The sequence below is a fragment of the Botrytis sinoallii genome, assembly GCF_014898435.1.
Source record: "Botrytis sinoallii strain Bc 23 chromosome Unknown BSIN_024, whole genome shotgun sequence".
Lineage (NCBI taxonomy): Eukaryota > Fungi > Ascomycota > Leotiomycetes > Helotiales > Sclerotiniaceae > Botrytis > Botrytis sinoallii.
In genome coordinates this window covers 647350-670263 of record NW_024066051.1, presented here as the reverse complement: position 1 = coordinate 670263, position 22914 = coordinate 647350, and the positions used below count along the sequence as shown (strand labels likewise).

General features: G+C 43.9%; 7 protein-coding genes across 7 annotated transcripts; 2 read left to right on the top strand and 5 right to left on the bottom strand.

The window, feature by feature from the left end:
• Nucleotides 1–407: 407 nt before the first annotated feature.
• Nucleotides 408–2713, bottom strand: EAF02_010262 (uncharacterized protein; the record flags this gene model as incomplete). The annotated part of the gene is made up of 6 exons (XM_038906310.1): nucleotides 408–452; nucleotides 512–641; nucleotides 702–1539; nucleotides 1617–1959; nucleotides 2040–2546; nucleotides 2594–2713. 6 exons carry the CDS (start codon nucleotides 2711–2713, stop codon nucleotides 408–410), a joined length of 1983 nt encoding a protein of 660 aa, XP_038754037.1.
• A 650-nt stretch (nucleotides 2714–3363) lies between these two features.
• EAF02_010261 (uncharacterized protein) lies at nucleotides 3364–5198 on the bottom strand (the record flags this gene model as incomplete). The annotated part of the gene is made up of 2 exons (XM_038906309.1): nucleotides 3364–4533; nucleotides 4590–5198. The coding sequence occupies 2 exons, from the start codon at nucleotides 5196–5198 to the stop codon at nucleotides 3364–3366; spliced, it is 1779 nt and encodes a 592-aa protein (XP_038754036.1).
• Nucleotides 5199–6085: 887 nt separating this feature from the next.
• Nucleotides 6086–6980, top strand: EAF02_010260 (uncharacterized protein; the record flags this gene model as incomplete). The annotated part of the gene is made up of 4 exons (XM_038906308.1): nucleotides 6086–6275; nucleotides 6324–6460; nucleotides 6509–6842; nucleotides 6898–6980. The coding sequence occupies 4 exons, from the start codon at nucleotides 6086–6088 to the stop codon at nucleotides 6978–6980; spliced, it is 744 nt and encodes a 247-aa protein (XP_038754035.1).
• A 453-nt stretch (nucleotides 6981–7433) lies between these two features.
• Nucleotides 7434–7959, bottom strand: EAF02_010259 (uncharacterized protein; the record flags this gene model as incomplete). Its single annotated transcript, XM_038906307.1, has 2 exons — nucleotides 7434–7678; nucleotides 7731–7959. 2 exons carry the CDS (start codon nucleotides 7957–7959, stop codon nucleotides 7434–7436), a joined length of 474 nt encoding a protein of 157 aa, XP_038754034.1.
• Nucleotides 7960–8670: 711 nt separating this feature from the next.
• EAF02_010258 (uncharacterized protein) lies at nucleotides 8671–10321 on the top strand (the record flags this gene model as incomplete). Its single annotated transcript, XM_038906306.1, has 4 exons — nucleotides 8671–9149; nucleotides 9209–9449; nucleotides 9505–9760; nucleotides 9810–10321. 4 exons carry the CDS (start codon nucleotides 8671–8673, stop codon nucleotides 10319–10321), a joined length of 1488 nt encoding a protein of 495 aa, XP_038754033.1.
• Nucleotides 10322–10991: 670 nt separating this feature from the next.
• On the bottom strand, nucleotides 10992–12434 carry EAF02_010257 (uncharacterized protein; the record flags this gene model as incomplete). Its single annotated transcript, XM_038906305.1, has 5 exons — nucleotides 10992–11017; nucleotides 11067–11377; nucleotides 11429–11780; nucleotides 11839–12177; nucleotides 12233–12434. The coding sequence occupies 5 exons, from the start codon at nucleotides 12432–12434 to the stop codon at nucleotides 10992–10994; spliced, it is 1230 nt and encodes a 409-aa protein (XP_038754032.1).
• A 4333-nt stretch (nucleotides 12435–16767) lies between these two features.
• On the bottom strand, nucleotides 16768–17937 carry EAF02_010256 (uncharacterized protein; the record flags this gene model as incomplete). The annotated part of the gene is made up of 1 exon (XM_038906304.1): nucleotides 16768–17937. The coding sequence occupies one exon, from the start codon at nucleotides 17935–17937 to the stop codon at nucleotides 16768–16770; it is 1170 nt and encodes a 389-aa protein (XP_038754031.1).
• Between the last annotated feature and the right edge of the window lie 4977 nt (nucleotides 17938–22914).

The window sequence follows — 22914 nt, the reverse complement described above, 5'->3', positions numbered from 1 at the left end:
GGATATCCCTCTGAAAGAACAGGAAAAGAACACTTATTCTATACATCCCGTTTAGGCTGTCCATCTCAAATGCTTGTATAACATAGTCTCCTTTTCGACGCCCCGTCTAATCGTGGATGTAGAAAATAAATCCAGCACCAGTTCACTCAGAACCAAAACGCGATCAAGTATTGGGGATCTTAACGTATGGACGTTAATGAAACCTCAATTTATCACCCGACTTTATTCTAGTTTTCTCTTCTTATGTCCAAGTTTTCGTTCCAGATTGCAATTGGGTCCGGGATTCTAGATGGCATCTTTGTTTCCTAGAAGCGCAAAGTATAATCCCCACTGCTCCGATCGTCTCTCGAATTACGATGTTTATCTTGTTTTTGAATCGACTTCTTGTGGTACTATAAGCATAACCTTCATTCCCCAACTACTACATCCGTCATAAGTTCACCCCATCCATCCTAGAAAGCAAATATCAGTACGCATTCTCAACTAACCACACAAAAATTACCACACTCACCCAATCCATACTCTCTGGTCTCAGCCACTGTTCAGCCTGCAGCTTCGCCGCAACCCCTTTCAAGCGGGTTGAATCCCACTCCTGATCCTGCACTACTTCTATTGGTATTCGATTTGGAGACGGCATTGCCCTTCACTATCATCAGTTCCCTTCATCTATACGCAAAGACAAACGCTCAAACTCTACTTACAACAAAAACTTCAGAATCCTCGCTCCCCTCTCACATACACGACTCCTCGCCCCCATTCCCTCAAGCCTTGCCAACGCTCCTTCTAGCATTTCTTTGAACCTCTCATATTGCGCTCTATAAACTGGCATCAACAGTGCCACCGCCAGCACCACCGCCGCATGAAATGCGTGGAAGCTGCCCAGGCCCCGCGTGTACCACATATATTGCCTGTTTGCGGGAGTCTCTACCAATGTGCGGTGAATATCTAGGAGGGCCTCTGCACTTGCCAGACATCGAATCTGCGAGTCGTTGGGCGCTTCTAGGTCAAGACCCAGCAAAGATTGTGCAAAAAAAGGCCGGTGCAGCAACAGAAAAAGCTGGTGCGAATACCCATACAGAATATGCAAATGTACAACGTGGTGTGTGGGAACTGGCGCTCGTGACGAATGCGATGCGTAGCGCTTATCCCAGAGTTCTTGCGCAGCACAAATCTGTGCGTCGAGGTCTTTAATCGCGCGCGCGCTGGGTGTGGAGGAAGTGAATGTTTCCCTACAGATAGCGCTGGCGAGATCATATAGCTGGAATTTGAAGAGTAAATACGACATTTGGGTTGGACCGGGGGAAGGAGTTTGGATATCTGTGAGAGTGATGTCGGTGTCGTTTACGTCGGCGGGGAGACGGACGGTGTTTTTGCATGTCCAAAAAGAATCGGTAATTCCGAGGGCGGTAGTTTGAATGGTATAGAGCATCATTAGGCCGGCCCAACAGCGACGACGCTCTTCGCTTTGGATGGGGTCGAGATGGAGAATGGAAGGATCGACATGGCAGCCTAGGGCAATTGCTACATGATATGTAGTACCTGAGCGTTCATCAGCGTCTGATTTCAGCACTCGTCTCAAAATATCACCAGATTGTGAGCTCTGGGAGTGCACTCACCCAAAATGGTCCAAGTCGGATCCTGATTATGATTCATCGCATAGACCAGCAAAATCAACGCCTGAAGTGACTGTACATTGTGCTTTCCCCAAAACACGCCCTGCTTCCCCAAACATTGCATCGCCCCCTCTCGATAACGCTTTCCCAGCACTCGTATATTCGCGAACGAATCTGCGCCACGTCCCAAGTCGCGCAAGATAGGATGATTGTCGTCTAGGGTCGTCACAGCCAAGGCCAGTAAGACGAACAAGATCGCTAGCCAGGACGGCGATGTCGAAGCTGGATTCTCTACAAATTGCTGGTATTGGGAGTGGAAGGTTGGGTCATGTAGGATGTGGAATAACTATTTATGTCCCATAAATGTTATTAAAACCGTTTCAAAATCTGCTATGTTTACAGTATCAACTATCAAGTGAAGCTTACAGGAGACAACACCGAAAAGTACATATCCTTCAAATACGTGCACTGGCGCGTAGGTGGCAAAATCGACAGCAACCCATCGATCGAGATCGAGGACGAGGATGCGGACGCGGAGAATGGAAATCCAACATCAGCAGGAGGAGAATCATCCGCATCGTCTAAAGAAGGCAATTCAATTGCGAAATTGGTATTCACAAGTACAGTGTTCCATTGTGAGATTTGGGGCGAGTAATGTACATTCCCATTAGGCAGGGCAGTTAAGACTCCCGTGTTTCGCGGGGTAGGGGGCGAATTCTCTAGCTGGGAGCTCGTCGAAGACGAAGATGTCGATTCAGGCATCGCATCGTATTGTGGAATTCCAGCTGTGGGCTCTTCAGGCGGAGAGAGTATAGTATTTTGCACATCTCTATCTTCTCTCTGCTTGCCAATTACATTTGGACTCGCATCAATATTAGCCCTAGAATATTTCTCCAGCTGCATCTCCAGACTAGCAACACGGTCTAGAAGCTCCTTGTTGAACGCGGAATTATTGTTATACTGCGTGTAGTCCCTCGAACCTGTGTAAAAACAGCTGCTTGCACATCCTCGTCGACGACATGTCTCACAGGGGGCGCGAGTGCGCGAGCATTTGATTTTGCGGCGACGACAGGGCTCACAGCTGATGGGCTGACGAACATTGTGGGGACGGACAGTTTGGATTCTAGCTTCGTTGGAGTGGTCCATAGTCTGTGGGTGGTTGACCCCGATTGGATTGTTGTTCTGATTGCAATTGAAGGAAAGTCTGTATTTTCTTCACTGCGGGATGGGACGTCACGATAGCGAGCAGCACTGCTTTGTTGGAAGTTTTGAGGTTGTCAATGCAGTGCGATGCGGTACTTATCTTTAGCGTCAGGTGGGGATGGGACAAAAAAGGACTAGACTACCATTGAGCCAGACCATACCCCTAAGGGCATGGAAAATGACTTTTTTGCACATCATATATATACCCTTTCGATACTAGCTCTTTCACCTTGAACAGAAAATCTTCGTTGTTCCCCGCCAGGCACGCAGGGTAATAGTTAATAGCTGCCACGTCTCAGTCGGACTCTATGGTTTACATAAACTGGATTGTCATATTTTATCATACTGGCTCTAACTCCTACAATTGGATTCATGCTGTTACATTTCCTCGTTTGAAAAGCAGACCGATTCCACAAAATTCACGCAATTGGATTAAGAAAATTGTACAATTGTTTAGGTGGAAATCTGAGACCAACAGAGTAACTCGAGCTGCAGCATTAAAATATGATATTGTTTATGGTAAAGAATGCTAGTATCATCCTCGAGCCTATATCAGGAATGGTGACACTGCCTTTGCAACACCACTCAGATCCTCAAAGATATGCCAATGGCCAACTCCCCCCAGGGTGATTGCTTTCGCACCCTTGATTTCCGCCGCGTATTTTTCGCAAAGCTGGGGTGGCGATACCATATCCTCGTCGCCTGTAACAATTAGGGTCGAAGTCTTGATCTGTTCGATCGGGACTGTCGCGCTCCACCCAGCAAAAGCCGTACATCCCTTAGCATACCCTTCAGGATCTTGTCCTAGCAAGGACATACGTACCGCGGCTATTGCAAGAGGATTGTCTGCTTTGGATTTGGTAGACGTGCCTGCGTTTGCGATGGCTTCCACCACGGCAGCCATTCCATTTGCTCTTACGATTGCCGCTCGAGAGATGGATCCGGCTTGGACGGCTTTAGGGAGGGGCGTGGGTGGTGGACCAAGGAGAATTAATCTTGAGACGAGCGAGGGATGCTCCAGAGCTAAAGTCAATGCCACAGTACACCCCATACTATGAGCTACGATTGTTGCTCCACTGATTTTGGCATGCTGTGCTAATGCTGCAAAGTCCGCGGCGTAACTTGATATAGAAATGGAGGAAGTCGCAATCGTGGGAGAGAGTCCGTGGCCTTCAAGATCCATGAAATGTAAAGAATGGGACTTTTCCAAGCCTAGTGCGTTGACCAATGGGGTATAAAACTCAGAAGAACCACCAAGACCATGAATGAAGATAATGGGCGGTCCATCAGCTTCGCCGGCATGTCGATAGTACAATTGTTTCGAATTGATTGTTGTAAGCCCAATACCGCCGCATGTCTTTTCAAGGTTGCTGGTGGGGATGTGGGTAGCTTTGGCCACACGATCAACAGTCTGATTTGTAGATTGAAATTCTCCAATCTTGTTCCGAAGTACCCCAAGCCCAGTGATGGATACCTCAACCACATCTCCTGGTTTCAGGAAGATTGGAGGCTTCTTGCCAATACCGACACCTGCAGGAGTACCAGTTGCAATGACATCACCTGGCTGCAAAGTTTGTCCCTCGGAAAGAGTTTTAATAAGGACTGGAATTGAGAATATAAGGCTTTCAATGGTAGAGCTTTGACGTTGCTCTCCATTGACATGTGTTTGAACTCGAAGAGATTTTGGGAGCTTATTTGCAGGCACTGCAATTGGACCCTGAGACCAAGGTATCAGTCATTGACTCAAGTTAAAACGGAGTAAATATTACGTACCATTGGACAAAAGGTATCAGCCGATTTTCCAATATAGAATTGCTTGTGGTCTCTTTGACGCTCCCTTGCAGTCATATCATTGATTATTGTATAACCCCAAACATGGTCCATAGCATCTGCCTCTTCAATCTTAAAGCCTGATTTCCCAATTATGACACCTATTTCACCTTCGTAGTCTAAGCTTTCGGTAAACCCATCATGTGGATAAATCGCCTCTTCGCTCGCGATAATACTTGTAGCTCGCTTCGTAAATATAACAGGGTGTGTAGGCTGATCGGCCTTGTCGCTAGAGTCATAGCCCGAAGTATTGAACTCTATGGCATGTTCGGCATAATTCTTCCCTACTGCAAGTATATCTCTTCCGTAAATAGGAGCAAGGAGCTCGACTGAAGACAGAGGGAATTCCTCGCCAGAAGGTTTGATCCGCGAGCCGCCAACCTCAATAACCTGATAAAGGTCTGTTATTGGAGCTCCGGACGTGAAGCTCAAAGGTTGGATCGTAGAATTCTCGAGTTCTAGATGCCCAATTCGCGATTGCCCAAGAATTTTTGGGTCGCGATATGCAACATAGTTTGTGAAACTATTGTGGGAGTGCCCATTTTGCGTCATTCTGTGATGTGTTTGAGGAAGATAAAAATGTCACAGTCCTCGAGCTATCTGTGTTGACTGAGAGTACTATTTGTATGATGGAAGAAATGTATGGGCGATCTACGTTTGGAGATGACACTTAATCCACCGCTTTCCCCACCCTTTTCAACACGCTAGAATCGATGAACCACACACCCGTACCGGTACTTAGTATAAAAAGTCTGCTGAAAGTAGTTGGTCTTTCGCTGCAAGACTCATCCTCAGTCATTCTAAGAAGTCCGGGAAATCCGCCCTCACCCCGCGTACAGAGCTAACGATGTAGCGTGAGTGGGGTATTCACCGATGCTGACCCACTCTCTCCGTCATGTCCGCTCACATATCCGAATCTAACATAAGACCCATATAGGGACTATGATATGTGCTTAGCCGAAGACTAATTGGCCCACATGTATTTGGAGAAACAAACGGACTCGCCCCGCCATCTCCGTTCATTTTCGTCCATCTCCTTCTTCTAACATTAGCCAAGCACCTCGCGATATGCCCAAATCGCAGCGACAAGATTGTTATCATTTCAACTAACCCTCCTCCTTAGTGTGAAAATGAAACCTGGAGTATGAAGTACACGGGTCGTCTTGGTCCAATCTAACCCCATCATGCTTTGACAATCGAGTACCTCCTCCCCTATCGCTTCGCGTTGCACCCAATCGATAGAATTATGTTGAAGGTAATGTAGTCAAGCAATGAGGCAATCTCCCCAGTCAGTTCACTATGAAATTTAGGAGCTATTCGTAGTGCAAATCTATACATGGAGAATAAATGAACACATAAAGTTCAAGTGATGCTGCACAAGAGAATCAAGGCCAGACATTCTGGTTCTCTTCCTCAAAAATCCTTCGTTTATCATAGTTATGGTTCAAAATACAGCATCATTCGATCACGCGTCTAAGATTAAACAATCAAAAGGCGAAAATTCCACACATCTTGAGAGGCTGCAAACTGATGGCGGGCATACGGACGACCGAACGCAGCCCTCTCTTCCTATTGTCCATCGACTATTTGCAAATCCTTCTCCATTAGGATTACTTTCTTTTGCCACCGGTTTGCTTCTTATATTAGTCACAGTGGAGATGACACTCACAGATTCAGGCATATTCTTAATCTCCATATTCGGAGTTAATGTTCGCGGGGTAGCGACTCCTAATGTATTAATTGGCGTCCTGGTATTCTTCGGTGGAGTATGCCAATTCATCGCGGGTATCATGGAGTTTTTTAGCGGCAACACTGTGGGTTGATGCCTCCAAGCATTCTTTGCATAAATTCTAACGAAATAGTTCGGAGCAACGGTGTTCCCTAGTTATGGCGCATTCAATCTCTCTTATGCCATGATATATCTACTGGGATCCGGAATCATGACAGCATATACCGATCTAGAGACTAGCCAACTCAATGATCAATTTCCAACTGCCCTGGCTATGTACCTATGGGCGTGGTTTATCCTAACTGTAATCTTCACCGTGGCTGCCATGCGCTCCTCTTGGATTCTGTTCCTGGATTTGGTTTTCCTAGATCTTGTTTTGATCTTCCTCGCGTGCGGCTACATGTTAGATATGAGGAGTTTAGAGACCGCCGGAAGCGCATTGGGTTTTGTGGTTGCTTTCTTGAGCTGTAAGTCGTTCTTTCCTTTTTGACTACTTTCGTGCTCTAATTTGTGATAATGCAGATTGGGCTGGGACAGCTGGACTTTTTGCAAATGGTATCACCCCCATCAACATCCCTGTATTTCCGATGTACAACGGTATTTGAATGATAATGGTCACTTGGCATAGAAATCGTATTGATTAAACATTTTTGATGCTCAAGTATATTTTCTTACCTTAGCTTTGCTCCAGATTCACGATGATGTGAATGATTTAACCAGTGAACTATCAAGTTGGAGTAAACTTCTAATCAGCCTCAGATTTTATAAACATTGTAGACATCATCAACCACAATCTATCTCGTCAAATGCTTCATTTTCATTCTTACATTTCTTAGCATTTGGATAAAGGAACTGGGCTTGTGAGGTTCACAGCACCGGCATCACAACATACGTAGGTACACATACACATCCGCATCCACACGCTACCCAACCCAAGTGGATTTTGTTCAAAACATTTAACCATAAGATCAATCTAAACTCGTTTTCTTACAGTGTTTGCGTGGCAACGACTGTACTTGCCATATTGTAGCACAACTTTCACCTCAATCATTCACCAATCACCAATCATTATCCCCAAGAGTCTTTAATCCAACCCATTTCACCGGCTCTGCATATTTATTCATTACGCCCTTCGTTCTCCCCACCCTTAAAACCCGCCCTACCTCCATATCCTTCTTCCCGTGAAACCGCCAAGAATGCCAGCTGCATTCGCTGCCTGCAAAGCCCTCTAAAATGCCTTCCCCGCCCGGGTGTTCCGTTGTGAACTCCGTGCAGTCATAGACTACTTCGTCTATCACTATTACTACTACCTGTCAGACTATGATTCATGGAAGAAGGTATTGAGGGGGCTTTACGCAAACCACCCACTTCAGATGACGTTCCTTTTCTGACTTCAGTTGCCGGGATGAAGGGAGGTTCGGAGTCTGATACTTTGGGGGAAACGAAGGGGTATCTTTGAGGACGTGAATACTCTTTCAGGGACGCATTCTCCACGTGTTCAGTGGTAACCTTCAAGTCTTCTTCGAAGTGGAACTCCATTTTTGGCGCAATGTTTCCATTCTCTTTTAAATTCATCCAACCCATGATGTCGTTTGAATCAGTTGGAGTGATGGGGAATAAAAGGTAACGACAACAGCATGATTACAAACACCTCTATGTGAATTCTGTTCTCTAGAAACAGGCAGGGTTTCGACACAAGTGCCGCACTTTAATACGTATGCTGAGGCTTCTTATTGTCCGACGCTGATCTTGCTCTAGATGAGCCACCACATCTAACCCCACCCCCTAGAGAACTAATCGGCTAATGAGAACCGACTAGGAACTACGATTAAAGTCTGAGCGTTTGGAGATGACAAGACGGAGAAGACGGAGATCTAATGGCGACATGTGATTTGGTTAATAATGCACTAGTGAGTGGACCCCGCATCACACCCCAGGTGCGTTAATGAAGCCACATCCACACATTTCATCTACCGGCGAATTCTTAACTCCGCAATTTCGTGAGACCTTTTCATTGCATCTTAGTAAATGCTAGGTATGGTCGACAAGTAATAGTCGGCTCTTCCAAGCGGTCGACTACCTATTATTCATTAGTCCGGTCACCCGGTCTTGATAGCTAGCTTTCCATGCTTGTGTTATTGTTATACTGTAAGTAGTCACAATTTGAATATAAATATAAACTGGGAAGACAGCACAAGTACCTTGTAACGGTATCATCAGAATACGTATATCGTGAGAACTACCTATCTCCTCATATTATCATCAACTTATCCTCAGCTTAATTCAAACCATACTATGGCACCATCCCGAATCGGGTCGCCGAACCCCAGTTTCCGAGAGGAACCAACGAGTCCCGAAAGATATAGCGGACCCCCACGAAATATTGCTACTATCAACAATATCCAATTTGACTCATCTCTCCAGACGAAATACCACGAAATACTAGGTACTCACCCTGAGTCTAAGCTCCTCTTTCTCGGCGTGAATATTCTTGATTCTACTGGACGTGATCCATACCGTGGCGATGTGTTGATTGAAGGTGAAAGGATCAGTGAGGTGGGAGTTGTAGAGAATGTCGAGGAATTGAGGAAGGACCATAGAGTCCGCGTGTTCAATGGTCGCGGAAGGACGCTGATGAGCGGGTTAGGAGATTCTCATACACACTTGTCGTGGAATGGAGGGGATTTGAATAGGTTAGGAGACTTGGGAGTTGAGGAACATGTGCTTTTGACTGCAAGGAGTGCACAGTGTTACCTTGATTCTGGTTACACAATGTAGGTGAAATTACTCGAACTTCCTTTCTACTTTGATCCGAAGATTGATTGGTTTTCAGGTGTTTTGGTGCAGCATCAGCAAAGGAACGACTCGACGTAGTTATTCGAGATGCTATCAACGCAGGTGATATCCCAGGGCCGAGATATCTTGCCAATGGTAAGGAAATGGCCCGCCGAGATGGTGATTTGGTTGCAGGCATCACAGCTTATGCCGACGGACCTGAGGAAATGAGAGAGGTGATCAGACATCATGTCAACATTGGTGTAGATCAAGTCAAATTAAGTATGAGTGGAGAAGAGGTCCGTCTATTTACATTCATAATTTTGTTTAAAATAAATAGATTAACATCAACAGATTACTGAAACAAGATCGGCACAAGATTGCTACTATACCGATGACGAAACAGCAGCTTGCGTGGATGAAGCCCACAGCTTGGGTGCAAGACTTTGTGCTCATGCAAGGGCACGCGACTCGGTCAAGATGTGCATCAGACACGGCGTCGATGTCATATATCACGCATCCTACATCGATGATGAGGGAATGGAGATGCTAGATGCAAAGAAAGACAAGCACATTGTAGCACCTGCCTTAAACTGGCTTATTGCCACTCGTAAGTATTTTCCGACACCCAAGAAGTATGTTACTACTAATTACACTAGTAAACGACGCCGCTGCGTTTGGCTATACGCACCAAAAGGCCGAGTCTGTTGGCTACCAAAAAGAGCTCGACGCAGCGATCCGTGGTCTCCGTGAGATGCACAAGCGTGGAATCGTGGTCCTCCCTGGCGGAGACTATGGCTTCGCGTGGACACCACATGGTACCTACGCACGGGATCTAGCACACTTCGTCAACCTGCTTGACTTCACGCCCATGGAATCAATAATTGCGGCAACAGCAGGGGTCGCAAAACTTTTTATGAGGGATCATGAGCTGGGTAAGATTCAAGCTGGCTTTTACGGAGATTGTATTCTGGTCGATGGGAATCCGTTGGAGGATATTACCATTTTACAAGATCACGATCGATTGAATGTTATTACTATCAACGGACGGGTACACAAAGCGGGGAGGAAGGAATATGTGCCCCCACCGATCGCGGGCCAGGATGAAAATTCTCACCCTATTGTGCCAGATTTTCCAGAGTTGAAGGCCTCGATGCAGAAGAACTATTAAGAGAGTATTATTCCGATCGAACACAACTTGATAGTCGCTTGATATTGCAAAGCTGAGATTCAAATCATTATCATTTGGCAAGCGAAATATACATAAACGATGCACCACAATGGGATTCGCAACGCCAAAACCTAGTACTTTATTCGTATTCAGAGAATCGATTGATATACTAAAGTATTTCTTTAACTTGTTCGAGATCTTCTTTCTGTTGCATCAATAACTAACAGTGGTTATCCTCACTCATGAGCCTGCGCTCATAGCGGGCGAATTTAATTAACAACTCCAGGATATAAAATGCCTCGAATTTACTAGCAATACCATTCAAAGAAAGATATACAATGTTGTTTTCTTTGTGAAAGTATTCTTGATAACTATTTTTCATTGCCCCAATTGACTTTGATGATCTTGAACCATAATATGGATATAACCATCGTTTCTTCTGGATTGATCAAGCATATCCACAATCCTTCTCCAAATTGAGCCCCGTTTGCCTGCGCTGATCTCAAATGTCCTGTGGCCTGCAGCCTGTTAGCCTGTAGCACCTTCCTCTCACGAATCCGTGGCTACGGTAGTGACCTTTCACAGTCCACTAGTAATCAGAGCAATAATTTAACGTATACAGTCGTTAACTTTGAGCGATATCGCGCTGTAACCCCTAAATATAGCCAGGTCAAATTCGAATATAGGCTGAGCATACTAGAACAATTGTCAGTCTATTAGATTTTGTACCAATCTATCAACTTACATTCAATACCAAGACCTCGTCCCACAATTAAACTTTGTTGCTCTTCGCCCCACGAATCGTCTTCGCCTTTGGGATAAACTAAAGCAGTATCTCCAATCGATAATGCCATCATAGTTCGGATTTGAGGACACATGGCTAGTGTTATAGAACCTTCCTTCATCTGGCTGCTACATATTTGACGGACAATGTTTGTGGCAACATGTTGACCCATTATGAATGCGTTGCCCACTCTCTTGATGCCACACCATGAAACTACATCACCGGCTGCATAATGAAAATCTGCGTCCACTAAATCTGACGGAAATTGGAGCCTGAGAAAGTTTAAAACAGGATCTTTTGGAGACATATTAGTGGAAACTCACGTAGGTCGAACATTTATATACCCCTGTGAGTTGAGTGCCTTTCTCGGGAGGAAGTCCGTGCAGGCCAGATGAGGCGAGTTTGTGTGTATTACATGATCTGCTCCGAGACGAAGTCCGTTCGACAATGTGAGCATGCTCTTGAATCCTGATCGACCACCATCTAGAATCTTGTCAACCCTACAACTCAACAGAAGCTGGATACCCAGTCCAGCAAGAATATCAGCTGCTCGCTGTTTGAATCCGTTGGGGAGAGGCTCGGCGTGGAGAAGGTGTGGGCGAGATTGAATCAGATAAACTTCCGTGCTTGGGAAATTAGCTTTGATCTCTGCAGCAAATTCCACGCCAACAGCACCTATATTAAAATGTGATGTTAGCATCATTTAGTATTAGCAGGCGATCACTTTACATACCTCCACCAACTATCACCACTCTTTTTGAACCACGCAAGCTCTCGGTGTTGTCATGAATATTTCGCAGGTACTCCTCTTTTTTTGATGATTGTGGCACTACTGGCCAATCTCTACTTGTTCCTGTCGCCACAACCAAGTAGTCGTAGGGGATGTGCTTCGACGGACTAGTAGAATTCTCCTGGTATGTGGCGACTCGAGACACCATGTCAATTGAATCTACTTTTCCCTGAATCGTACGGACATTGTAACGATAAAGAATGGGGATATCGTCAAATCTCCTCCAAGCTTCCGATGCGAAGTCTGAATTAGAATGGACTAGCGGTGATCCCATGGTATGATCTAAAGGGGAATAAAGTTAATATTTGGCGCCAGAAAAGTATGGACAATTACTGACATATTCCATCTCGTTCGTCGAGGATTGTTATCCGCGGAGTTGTCCGAATCGTGCAGTCATCCAGTGGGGGTGGTGGAAGAGGTGAAGCTAATTGAGGATTTCCCTCCATCAAATTCAACACATTTGTGACGACGGAGAACCCTCCATAGGCGCCACCGATGACCAGGATATGCGGCTTATGCGTTTCGTTGGTGTTGAACATGGGGATTATACGGCGCTTGGTAAGCGAAAGAGATCCAATCGAGGATGACTTGATTGAATTGTTGAAATAAGAAGAGACTCTGCGATATAATGCGGTAGTCTTTAAAAATTCACCATTGCCTTCCGTACTTTACGAACCAAAGTTAATACTCTGTGACCTTAGAGTGTCTACAGAAACTATGTGAGTAATATACATAACGTACCCTAGCAGTATGTGCTAATGAAGATACGAATCTAAAGGCGTTTTGAGCTAGCGCACACTGGTTAGAAGCATGGCTATTAGCCCACGGAGTTAACGTCGTTCATCTCGTACATACCGAATGATATGACTTATATCCGACATCCGACTGTTCCGACCTCCCAAAGAGCATCTCGAGTAATCCTGGCTGTGTGGACAATGAGTCAAAGGATACTTTGCGATCTTGAATCGAAATCGGCGCCTGACTTGGTACTTCTCTCTAGTTTCAGACCTAGTTACGTTTTAGATCTTAGTGGCAAACGCTAATAGCCAACGCCCATCTAATACACCTACCCGCCTACCCGATGGATATCCGACCTCTTTCTATGTTCTGGCGCCATGCTCACTCATTTCCATTTTGTAAAAATCCCCGGAGCTATCTTCTAGTCTCCACTTGCCTGCGGCAGTATAACAAACCTGGAGATCGCGTCTGCCAGTCATAACTTTGTTTCGTTGTAATCCCCAATACACATTATCAGAAGATTGGAAGCCAGCATGAATGCAGAACTGGGCGATACAAGTGTTCGTAAGAAGACATTTTCCAAGTTATCAGAGAAAAGTAGTATCGCAAGCAATGATTACCTCAGCTCCAATTGTTGAGCCCGGCCTGTATCCTCGTTGAAGGTTGACAGAAGGGACTTTTTCAAGAGCGCTTTGTCGAATGAGAACTGTTTCTTTGCGATTTTGATCCGTAGCAATATTCCATCTAGAACCCACTCATCAACCTTTGTCTTACTGTGAAGTGAATAATAAAGAATCCGATAAGATTTTAATGCGCTTCCCCCCTGCCTTTTTGTCTTGGTCCAGGTCGCGACCAAAAGACGAAATGTGATGGCATAAAGCCGACATGCTCCTTGTGACGGCCATTTAGCATTTCATGTATTTATGGGAAGCCGGGAATGATTAAGAGGTATGTCAGGAGTCATATGAGTTCGGTGGCTTGGATAACATTATCTGCGGTCTCCCTCATCATGCAAGAAGGCTAAGTGGGAACTCAGAACTGCGATGGTTACTGTTCACACAAGTTAAAGAACGCTTTGCTGTTGGTTATAAATTACATACGCTGTATATCTGTGCATTGGAGATAGAACATGTAATCATGATAGCTAAAATTCATTTATCATCAACATGACAAGCAGCCTAGAGCTTAGTATTATACTATTCAATCTGAATTTGAAGAAAGATAGATGAAAGAAAGCTTATTACCTTCTCAGAATGTTGTTGAAAATGAGAAACGGATAACAGCGGTGGATGAAGAGCTTTGGTGGGGCGCCGTTAACGCCCACTGGAACTGCGTAACACATCTTCTTGTCCCCCAAGTCCATCGGCTGCCATCTCTTAATGAAGATCATTTCGACCAATCAGATTGCTAGAATCTGTTCCTAGTATACGCAAATGAGGTTTATACAGTAGTTACACCCCTCCACCATGCACTATTCTATGATCTCATTCTATTTCGTTACATTGGATTTGGACGTAGATAGTAGTAATCAGCTGATTTGGTATCTATCAGTCGGAGAGCCTCTTCGAGCTTAAGATCAAGTGGAGATTAAAGATTGAAGAACTCAAATGATTTCAAGTTCACAACTTCAGAAATCTTGTCAACCATCCAAACCCATATAGTCCTCAACCAAGAGTTCAAAACATATACACACCCTAGCACATTTGGAAGCCTCGTCAAATTCCCGAAATCGAGGAAGCCGATATGTTGCATAATTTCAGCCGGGCAGCCTATCGGCATTAGCAAATTCGGAAACAGAATCCTCGATCAAGGAACGAGCAAATTACCGATGTACAATGATTTTAATATCAACAATCTTGCATATTCTTATTTGATGCTCTAGATTATACTAATACAAACATTGCGATTTTAACCCGGCCTTATCATACTGGCATCCTTTTTTAGATATTATCTCCTACTGCAAAATAAGTATCCAAGCCCAATAACTATAATTCGCAGTTTTGTTGCACAGTTTCTGGAGTAATACCTATCAACTCCTCGTACGCTCGCGGATGGCATAAGCCTCGATAGCGTTGATGCTGGAGATATTCAACAACTGTGCAAACTACTTGTATGCCTAGCTCGGCAGCTACCTGCTACAACTATTGTCTTCCGTGTGATTGGCAGTGTTCAATTTTGTAAGCGAGATTAGTGTTGGAAGATTTGCATGAGGTATTGTGTTGCCTACTTGAGCTAGTAGAGGATGATAGGAATAGGATAAGTGCCACGCTTAAGATTATTTTGACGAGTCCCAAACCAACCACGAGATTGTGGAAGGTTTCTGAAGTCGGAACTTCACTGTTAAACATGGCGGCTATCTCAAGAAGCGAACAGGGTCCTAGCCAAGTGCGATTCCAACGAGAGCTGACTAGTTCAGGGTTGTTGAGTAAAAATATTATGAAAAGCTTAAGATTTGAATTGCAAGTGGATCTTCTAGCAATGTCAAATGAAACTCTCATGAATCCAGTGAATCTCCATCCCCATCGATTTATTCTCCGCATGTCTTAGAGTAAAAGAGGAACCTGGAATTGACTAATCCAATTAATGACACGATGGCAGCGTGAATACTCAACCGATATCCGTCATTCGACATACAAATAAAGATGTCAAAAACAATTGAACGTATTCACTTCCCGAGAACACTTCCCGAAAACACAGTTCCCATTCCCATCATTCACTATAATCTGCGAATCCCACATCCATTAGGAAAGCGATTGCTTCGCACAGGGGAGCATTTCCTGGTAAGATTACATCTCTATATCAACGGCAAGATCACAAAATAAAACACCATATCAAATTTATTTCCCCATTCAAACAACTACAATAAATCAGTTCCAAAATCCTTGAAATAATTATGAATGTGAAACCAAATCAAACTTTGTTTGCCTTCATCCAGCATGCTATCTCAACAATATTTCCTGTGCATCTAACCAATCTAGTGAACGAGTGTCTTGAAGAGACAATCTAAAGAGACCCACGGCCCTCAGGATTGATGTCCAACTTGCTAAGTTAAGCAACAGGAATAACTCATTATTCAAAGAGCGCCGAAAATCACCTACTTTTCGTTCGATTCTGTAGAATGAAGCACCTTCTCAATTACTCATATCAAATAGATTAATGGGAACACGACCTCGTAATGTGTACAGCCATTTTGGTATAAACACTTGGATGTCACTCAATACAAGCTCCTAGTCTATCGAGGATAAGATCTCTCGGTCTCATGTAAAAGTAAATCTTACTTAATTTGAGATAGCACCTTACACAGAAAGAAAGAAAGAAAGAAAGAGAAATGAAGAGAAGAGAAGAGCTTTCCGAGAATGATTTCCCAGTGCCAGCAACACACGACCTTTGAAGTGAGTTGACACACCAGTAGACTTCTACCAGTACCTTTCCCGAACACAATATTAGGTAAAACAGTCATCCTCACAATCTCACAAAATGCACATAAAACTCAAAAGGCACAGACAAACTTGGTAGGAGTGTAACATATTAATAATTAAAATCCACCTCTCCTTGTATTCCCTAACGAACACAAGCGATCAGATCCATGCCGATCAGGTCCAACCAGACCTTCAAACTCTATGCTAATGCTACCAAATGCCATTCCATGCTTATGTAACGTTAACGTTGTCACGTATATCCACCCAGTCCCAGCGTATATGCACTTCAAATAACTCAGGGTATTCCCGTGCCCAAGTCCCAATCCATCCATCCGTCCCAATCCTTCCTGTCAAAAAGACATCTAACCCAATTCCAGATGGCAAAAGAAATCCAGATTTGTTTTTTCATCCTGAAGATCAATACTGTCCTTTTGACATCTCTTTCCACATCCCCATCCATGATGTGATGTGATATGATTGAACTCCAATCTAAACGCCCAATAAACTCCTTGCGATGCAAGATGTGATATACTGCAAGCTCTCATGATCATGAGACGCCATTCTCAAGTTCGATAAGAGCAAAAAAAAAAAAAAAAAAAAAAAGACGAAAATTCATCAATTGATACAAAGAAAATCGTAAACCAAACAAGCCATTTTCTTCCTTCCTTCCAATAAACTCCCGATCCGAAACCAGAATGAGAAGTGCCGAAGAACTTCACGCAGTGGAGAGATTCTTTTGACCACCAAAGTATCGTGTTAAGAAGCTACCCTTTGATTTCTTGGCCGCGCGACGCTTTTCCTCTGCCATTGCCATGTTATCATGATGAGCCATGTTGTCAATTTCGTAGGGAAGCATAGGTCTGAGCTTTCCATCAGCACCGGCAACTTGGACGGTAACAATATCGCGGGCAGCACCCGAAGGGGAGTAGGTATCGCATTGCATGGCATCATTCTCGTCAAGGTAGCTGCTGACAGATGATAGAGGTGTACCCGAGCGAGATAATTCGGAGATGTAAGATGAGGCGGAAGAGGACATGGCGTCGAGGGTATCGGCGGTACCGCTTCGAGTAAGACCGGGAATCTCGGATGAGGATGGTGGTGAGTAGTGGTTGTATGGGTCTTCGGTAGTAAAGAGGGATTGTTGTTCACCATAGTATGGCATGTACTTTTCTTCGGTTGTTGGGATCCAGTATCTTCCGGCTGAATCAAAGGACATGTTTTGCATTGCGAGGGCTTCTTGTTCTCGTTGAGCTTGTAGACGTGCTTCACGAAGGCGGTATTGTTCTTGCTTTCGATCCAAGTCAAATCGGATCGGTGTGAGGAAAGGCTCCAAATGAGTATAGAGATCATCAGAGCTGACAATCAAATCCCAGTTGAGTAGCTGAAGTAACTGCTTCTCCATGAGGTTGACTTCTGTCCTGGTGAATGAAAAGTCTGGATAGCCCCGGACATTCGAGTATTCGGCCCAGTGCTTGTTCTTTGGTGATGAGTCGTTAAGAAATTTGGCCGATAAGATCAATGTTGCAAGAAAAATTCTGTGAACTGTACATCTTAAACCTTTTGCAACTGGTGGCAGTCTCTTCTTCAGTCTAGCCAGGTATACCAAGCTGGTCATGAGCGTAGGTACTTGGACGTTGGATCTCTTTATCAAAGAAGTAATGAATCTCTCTAATGATGGTAAATCTGATGCTGATCTTTTCTCTTGAGGGGGAGTTCGAGGCGGCGAGGGACCTTGACTTGAGGAGATTTGTGTGGATTCGCACTGAATGACTTCTCTCGCCTTCTGAGCAAGGTAGTTGATCATATCTTGAGAGACTGTTTGGAAAACAAAGTGACCCAAAGCCACCTCATTAGAGGTTCTAGGAACGTTTGAGTTGAGCGACATGGTGTCTTGAGTGATATTGGACTGCTTGTAGTCGTTGTATTTCGATGTCGTTGACTTGTATCTAGATATGTTGTAGATCGTGACTTGATCAACGTTTGATATTGGGAAATGGAATAATGATCTCGTAACAAAAAGATAAAAGTAAAGATACACCAAGCTATAAGGTCATGAAAAGGAAAGTCGTTATTGTCCTGAGCCAATATTGATTGTCTGATTTTTTTTCCGGAAGAAAAAAAAATGTGACTGTTTCTATTGTGTCCAGGCCCTCAATTCTATTGTGGTTTGTCGGCTGAGGTTAAAGTACACTCGGCTGTTGAAAACAATAGGGAAAGAAATCGTCGAATAGAAAAATACAAGACGTTAAAGGTGAATCAAATCTTTCGAGAAAATTTCCAAAAGAAATTAAGCAAAATAATGACGACCACAAAGCTCGTAATATTGAATCTTAAATTTCGCGAATGAGTGAGAAAAGATCCGACCAGCGGAATCCTATAGAGGAATGAAGTTGGCGCAGCTGGTTACTATGCGTGGAGGCACTGAAGAGGATCAGTTGGCTATATAAAAATCCAGAATTGTCTCGCCTCAAGCCTGACAAAGGCGTTCCTAGGGGCAGATCGAAAAGGCAGGGGGTTTTGTTTTGGGGTAAAGAGTGGCTGAAGTCGATTGGGCCAAAATGATGATATGCAGATAGGCGCGGAGGATTTTCGTGCGGTGGAGGTGAGGTGAGGTTAGGTGAAGAAGGTCAGCGAATAGGCCGAAGCAACTTGAAGCAAGTAGCTAGCAAGTAACCACTTTGTGTTATTTATATGAGCGACTGGTGAAACGGTATGATTTTATTTGCTCTTTCCTCTCGAATCGATGAGTTGATAGTTCAACTGGAATCTAAATTGGAGTACCCCGTGGTTATAGTCTCTTGTCTTATGTTTCGTTTCGTTTCGTTTCGTAATGGTCGTATTGGTCGTAATCGTAGTCTACTCCTGAGTTGGTGGTCCTTAAAAGAGAGTTGTGATGGATGGTGACTTGACGATTGACCCCAGTGAAAATCGATCGGTCGAAGTACCGGGTTGGGATTGTCGGTACGTTTGTCTAGGGTTAATTCCAAAGATGTATTGTATTCTCGAAGGATGCTGAGAACCCGAAAAGAAGTCTATAAAGGGAAGAATGTCGAGGTTTTCGATGAGAAATGTGAATGATGTATGGAAGGGGGGAGAGCTGTAGACGATATATGTAAATACCTTCTGTCGAGGCTGGAGGGAGGTATGTAAGTGTACTAGATTTCTTTTTTCCCTTTCTTGATCTTTACTTCAGAAGGTTTTAATTGTCTTTCGTATGCTCCAACGCTTTTCTCCCTACAGTATCCAGCTCTTCCTTGCCAGAAGTAAATGTATTTTCGGTCCAGTAAGGAAATGTCAAGTTCGTCTGGGAATAATTGGACCAGATTGAAAGTGTATAGTGTCTAAAATGCCAAATTGAGTCCTAGGCGCTGGGAAAGGAATGCTTGGGATTGATTGATACCCCTCGTTTCTCAAAATGGAACCAAGGATGCAAGTGGCTCTAATGGTAGTTCCAAACCTTCGAAATGGCTAATCGTTCAGGATGACAAGGGTTTCTTGAAGCTATTATAATAAACAGCAAGGTATAGAATGGATTAATTGGTAGGTGGGATTCCCGAATGGTATATCTATGCTTTGGTGTACTAGCTAGGCGATGATTGGAAAAAGGGTCAGGCTAGTGCGTCGGTGCGTGGGAGCGTGGATGGACCAATGCATGCGAAATGCAGCGGGTTTCAGATGTACTGAGTAGCTCGATTGGTCAAAGTACCTTGCGCCCCGAGGATCAGATGGCAGGCGAGACAAGCACACCTAGATGTTCAAAATGTACAAGGGCTCAGTTGAAACCAAGGGTTTGATCGTTCGAATTGATCGTCTAAGGTAACGAGGAATGATTTGTTTGTAATGCTTCAAAAGATGTTGTAGGACAAGTCTAAGTAAGGTAGAGGTTGTACAATTCTGCTGTAAAACGATGGACCAAGAATTGAACAGGAGTCGAGATTCGAATCTATGCTTTCGTGTAGGAGGAATGTATAATAGAGTAGGAAGTATAAGGTCAGGCAACGAGCTAGAATGGGTGTAATCTGAGCTGGAGCATAAGCATAAGCATAAGCATAAGCAATTACACTGGCCGTTATGCCGTGCTTGGATGATCTCTAGAACTGCAGTTCTCTCTTTTTCGTGTATCTCTCTCTATCGTTCCCGTCGCTTTTCCAGATTCGTTTGTTTGCTGGTTTTGCAGACTTCTTGGGGTTGATTCGTTACTTCGAGCTCTTTAGGTCAAGTGCCGATAAAAAGGGCTGAAGTAAGGCTGTGCGGTTACTATCAAGTTGAGTATCCTGAAACCACTGGAAGAATTCGATTTATGAAGATATTCAACTAAATACCAATAAATGCATGTATATTGGAAATGAAGCGTGAGGGGAATTCTACTAAAGGAGGAAGATGTATTGACGATGATAAAATGGGGAAAACGGTGGAAGCATTCAATATGATTCGAATATATCGCAAACTTCACCAATATGGCTGCTATGACTGGTTACGATCTCACTAACTCCGCATGGCGAGTAATGGTCAACATCGGTATTTAAATGGATCAGCATATACGTGTCGAGCCTTCCATTGAGAGCGGTGAATGTGACACTTCAGCGAATATCCCATGATTTGGCAACGATCACACAACAAATATTCCCTGTACTTTTCAAAAAATATGAGCCCGGAAGTATATTTTTCTTAGAATATGTGGATGGTTGATCATTCATCAATCAATCAATGCTGTAGGGTTGGAATAATGCTTGTTACCTCCACCTGGGCACTGAACACATCATGCGCAATACTGGAATGACGACTTTTTTTCTAATCTTTTCCCACCTCCGACGATGCCCAGATAGCGAGATACCCATATATCTACAGCCCAACCGTGCCATGCCAACCTCTTCAAAACGAAAACTCCAACGACCTCGGGGAGAATCATACATACTTGGGTAGATCATATCATCGAATTACCAGGTCAAGGAAGCGAGAAAATTTTGACTTTTTTTCATGGAAGTCCGCAATAACTCTGTGTCAAATTGTGTGGCTGAGAGATGGCTGAAGTAGATTTATATGAATCAAGTAGGTAATGCTTATAATGCGTACGACAACTCCGATGCTCGAACATATCTAAGTGTCTACCAACCAATGGTAATACCGAAGGGAATGCACCCCCTCCCGCTCATGAAAAAGATTAGAAGACGAGGCTTGTCAGTTTGATACGAATATCCATCCATATCCATGTTCATGATGGCAATGACAATGGCGAAGATAAAGAATAATGCTCAACCACAATATGTGAAAGATCATTGGTGAGATATGACCAAAGCCAAGGGATGGGGTACGGGACTAGAAAGTTCATTTGATGTTGCTTCTAAAGTAAACTTCAGCCGAAGTCAATGGCTAGTGGTGTGTAGATCTATTTAGATCCAATTAGATTCCGCTTTCCCAGATTTCCAGATCTTCTAGTTTGAGGGCAGCCGTAATTAGGGAGAGCTTAACGAATATCTACCGTATCGTGCGTATGAAAGTATGTATTGTGTATGTGCACTAGGTACTTGCTTTACTTACCCCAGCCCCTTTTTGCTACCCAGCCATGATGTTCGGCAACGAGAAAAGAAAAGGTATTGCGATTGTGCGATTATGAGATGATAGTTATTATTATCAATTCATACATCTAATTTTTCATGCGTACAAGAAATATGACAAACTTCGATCAGGGGCGACATGAAAGGCAGAGAGTCGAGGCCGATCAAAAGTCTTTTCTTCTTCGTAACAAATTTCTCCAAATCTCCTTACGGTTATTGTCTGGTAGAGTCTCAACAAATCATAAGTAGTTGCTCCATAGGAATTCATCAGTCTCAAATGGTATTGGTCCAAATGAATGAATTCGCCTGAAACATCCCCCCTCCCCCCTCCACCCTTTTCAAATACATCCCGTTGTTCCTGCTACTGCCACTGCTACACTGCTACTGCCACATTATCATCCGAAAACGACATTCCTTATCCACCATCTACCATCTCCTTCTCTCCGGAGTTTTGGCGATAGCATTATGGCCGTCCTGTGAGTCTGTCAATCCAGGTTATGATTCATCATAGTAGACTCAGCCTGCGATACAAGACGTTTTATTCATCAATGCCGATGTTTTTACATCCGTCATTACTAGGTTGTTTCCTGGGGTTCATACTTCATCCAAAGTCAATATATCCTCAACACCCTCAAAATTCATGCAATGTCCAATAAAATTATCAGACGATGCCACATCCGGACTCTCCATATATCACGAGAGGACATTCCACTTTTCAACGCTTCAAAGATGTGGCAGTGCGATAAATCTTGGAAAAAGATCTTAAATATTCAATCATCAACACCCACACCCACACTCATCAATGCGCATTATTGTCGGAAATGTCTTACATTAATCATGCGGTCATTCCGGACCTTCAATAATTCCTTTCCATTGCGCAACATTATTCTTGGCCATGGCTATCGATGATACTCAACCATCCGGTCCTTCTTTATCATCATGATCTCATATAGGAATACGAAGAGCATGTTACAACATTCTTTGAAGCGTTACGGGTCTGCTCGGAGGTCTCATGAAAAATGGGACTGGCGGCTACTGAGTACCTATGCTGGTACGTACGGTACATGCAACGCGCGGAAGTGGCTTTATTTATCTCTTCCATTGTCCCATCAAGCGCCCAAATCTATTTTCGTAATCTTGGCGATATTTGATTTGGGTTGAAACGACAAACCATATATCGTTACTCAACCTATTGCTTCTATTGCGCGTCTGTTGTTTGATGCGTTATCATCGTACAGCTTCAGACAGGAACATGAAGCAATCGATGAAGTATTACTGTAACTTCAACAATTAACGCACCAAGTGGC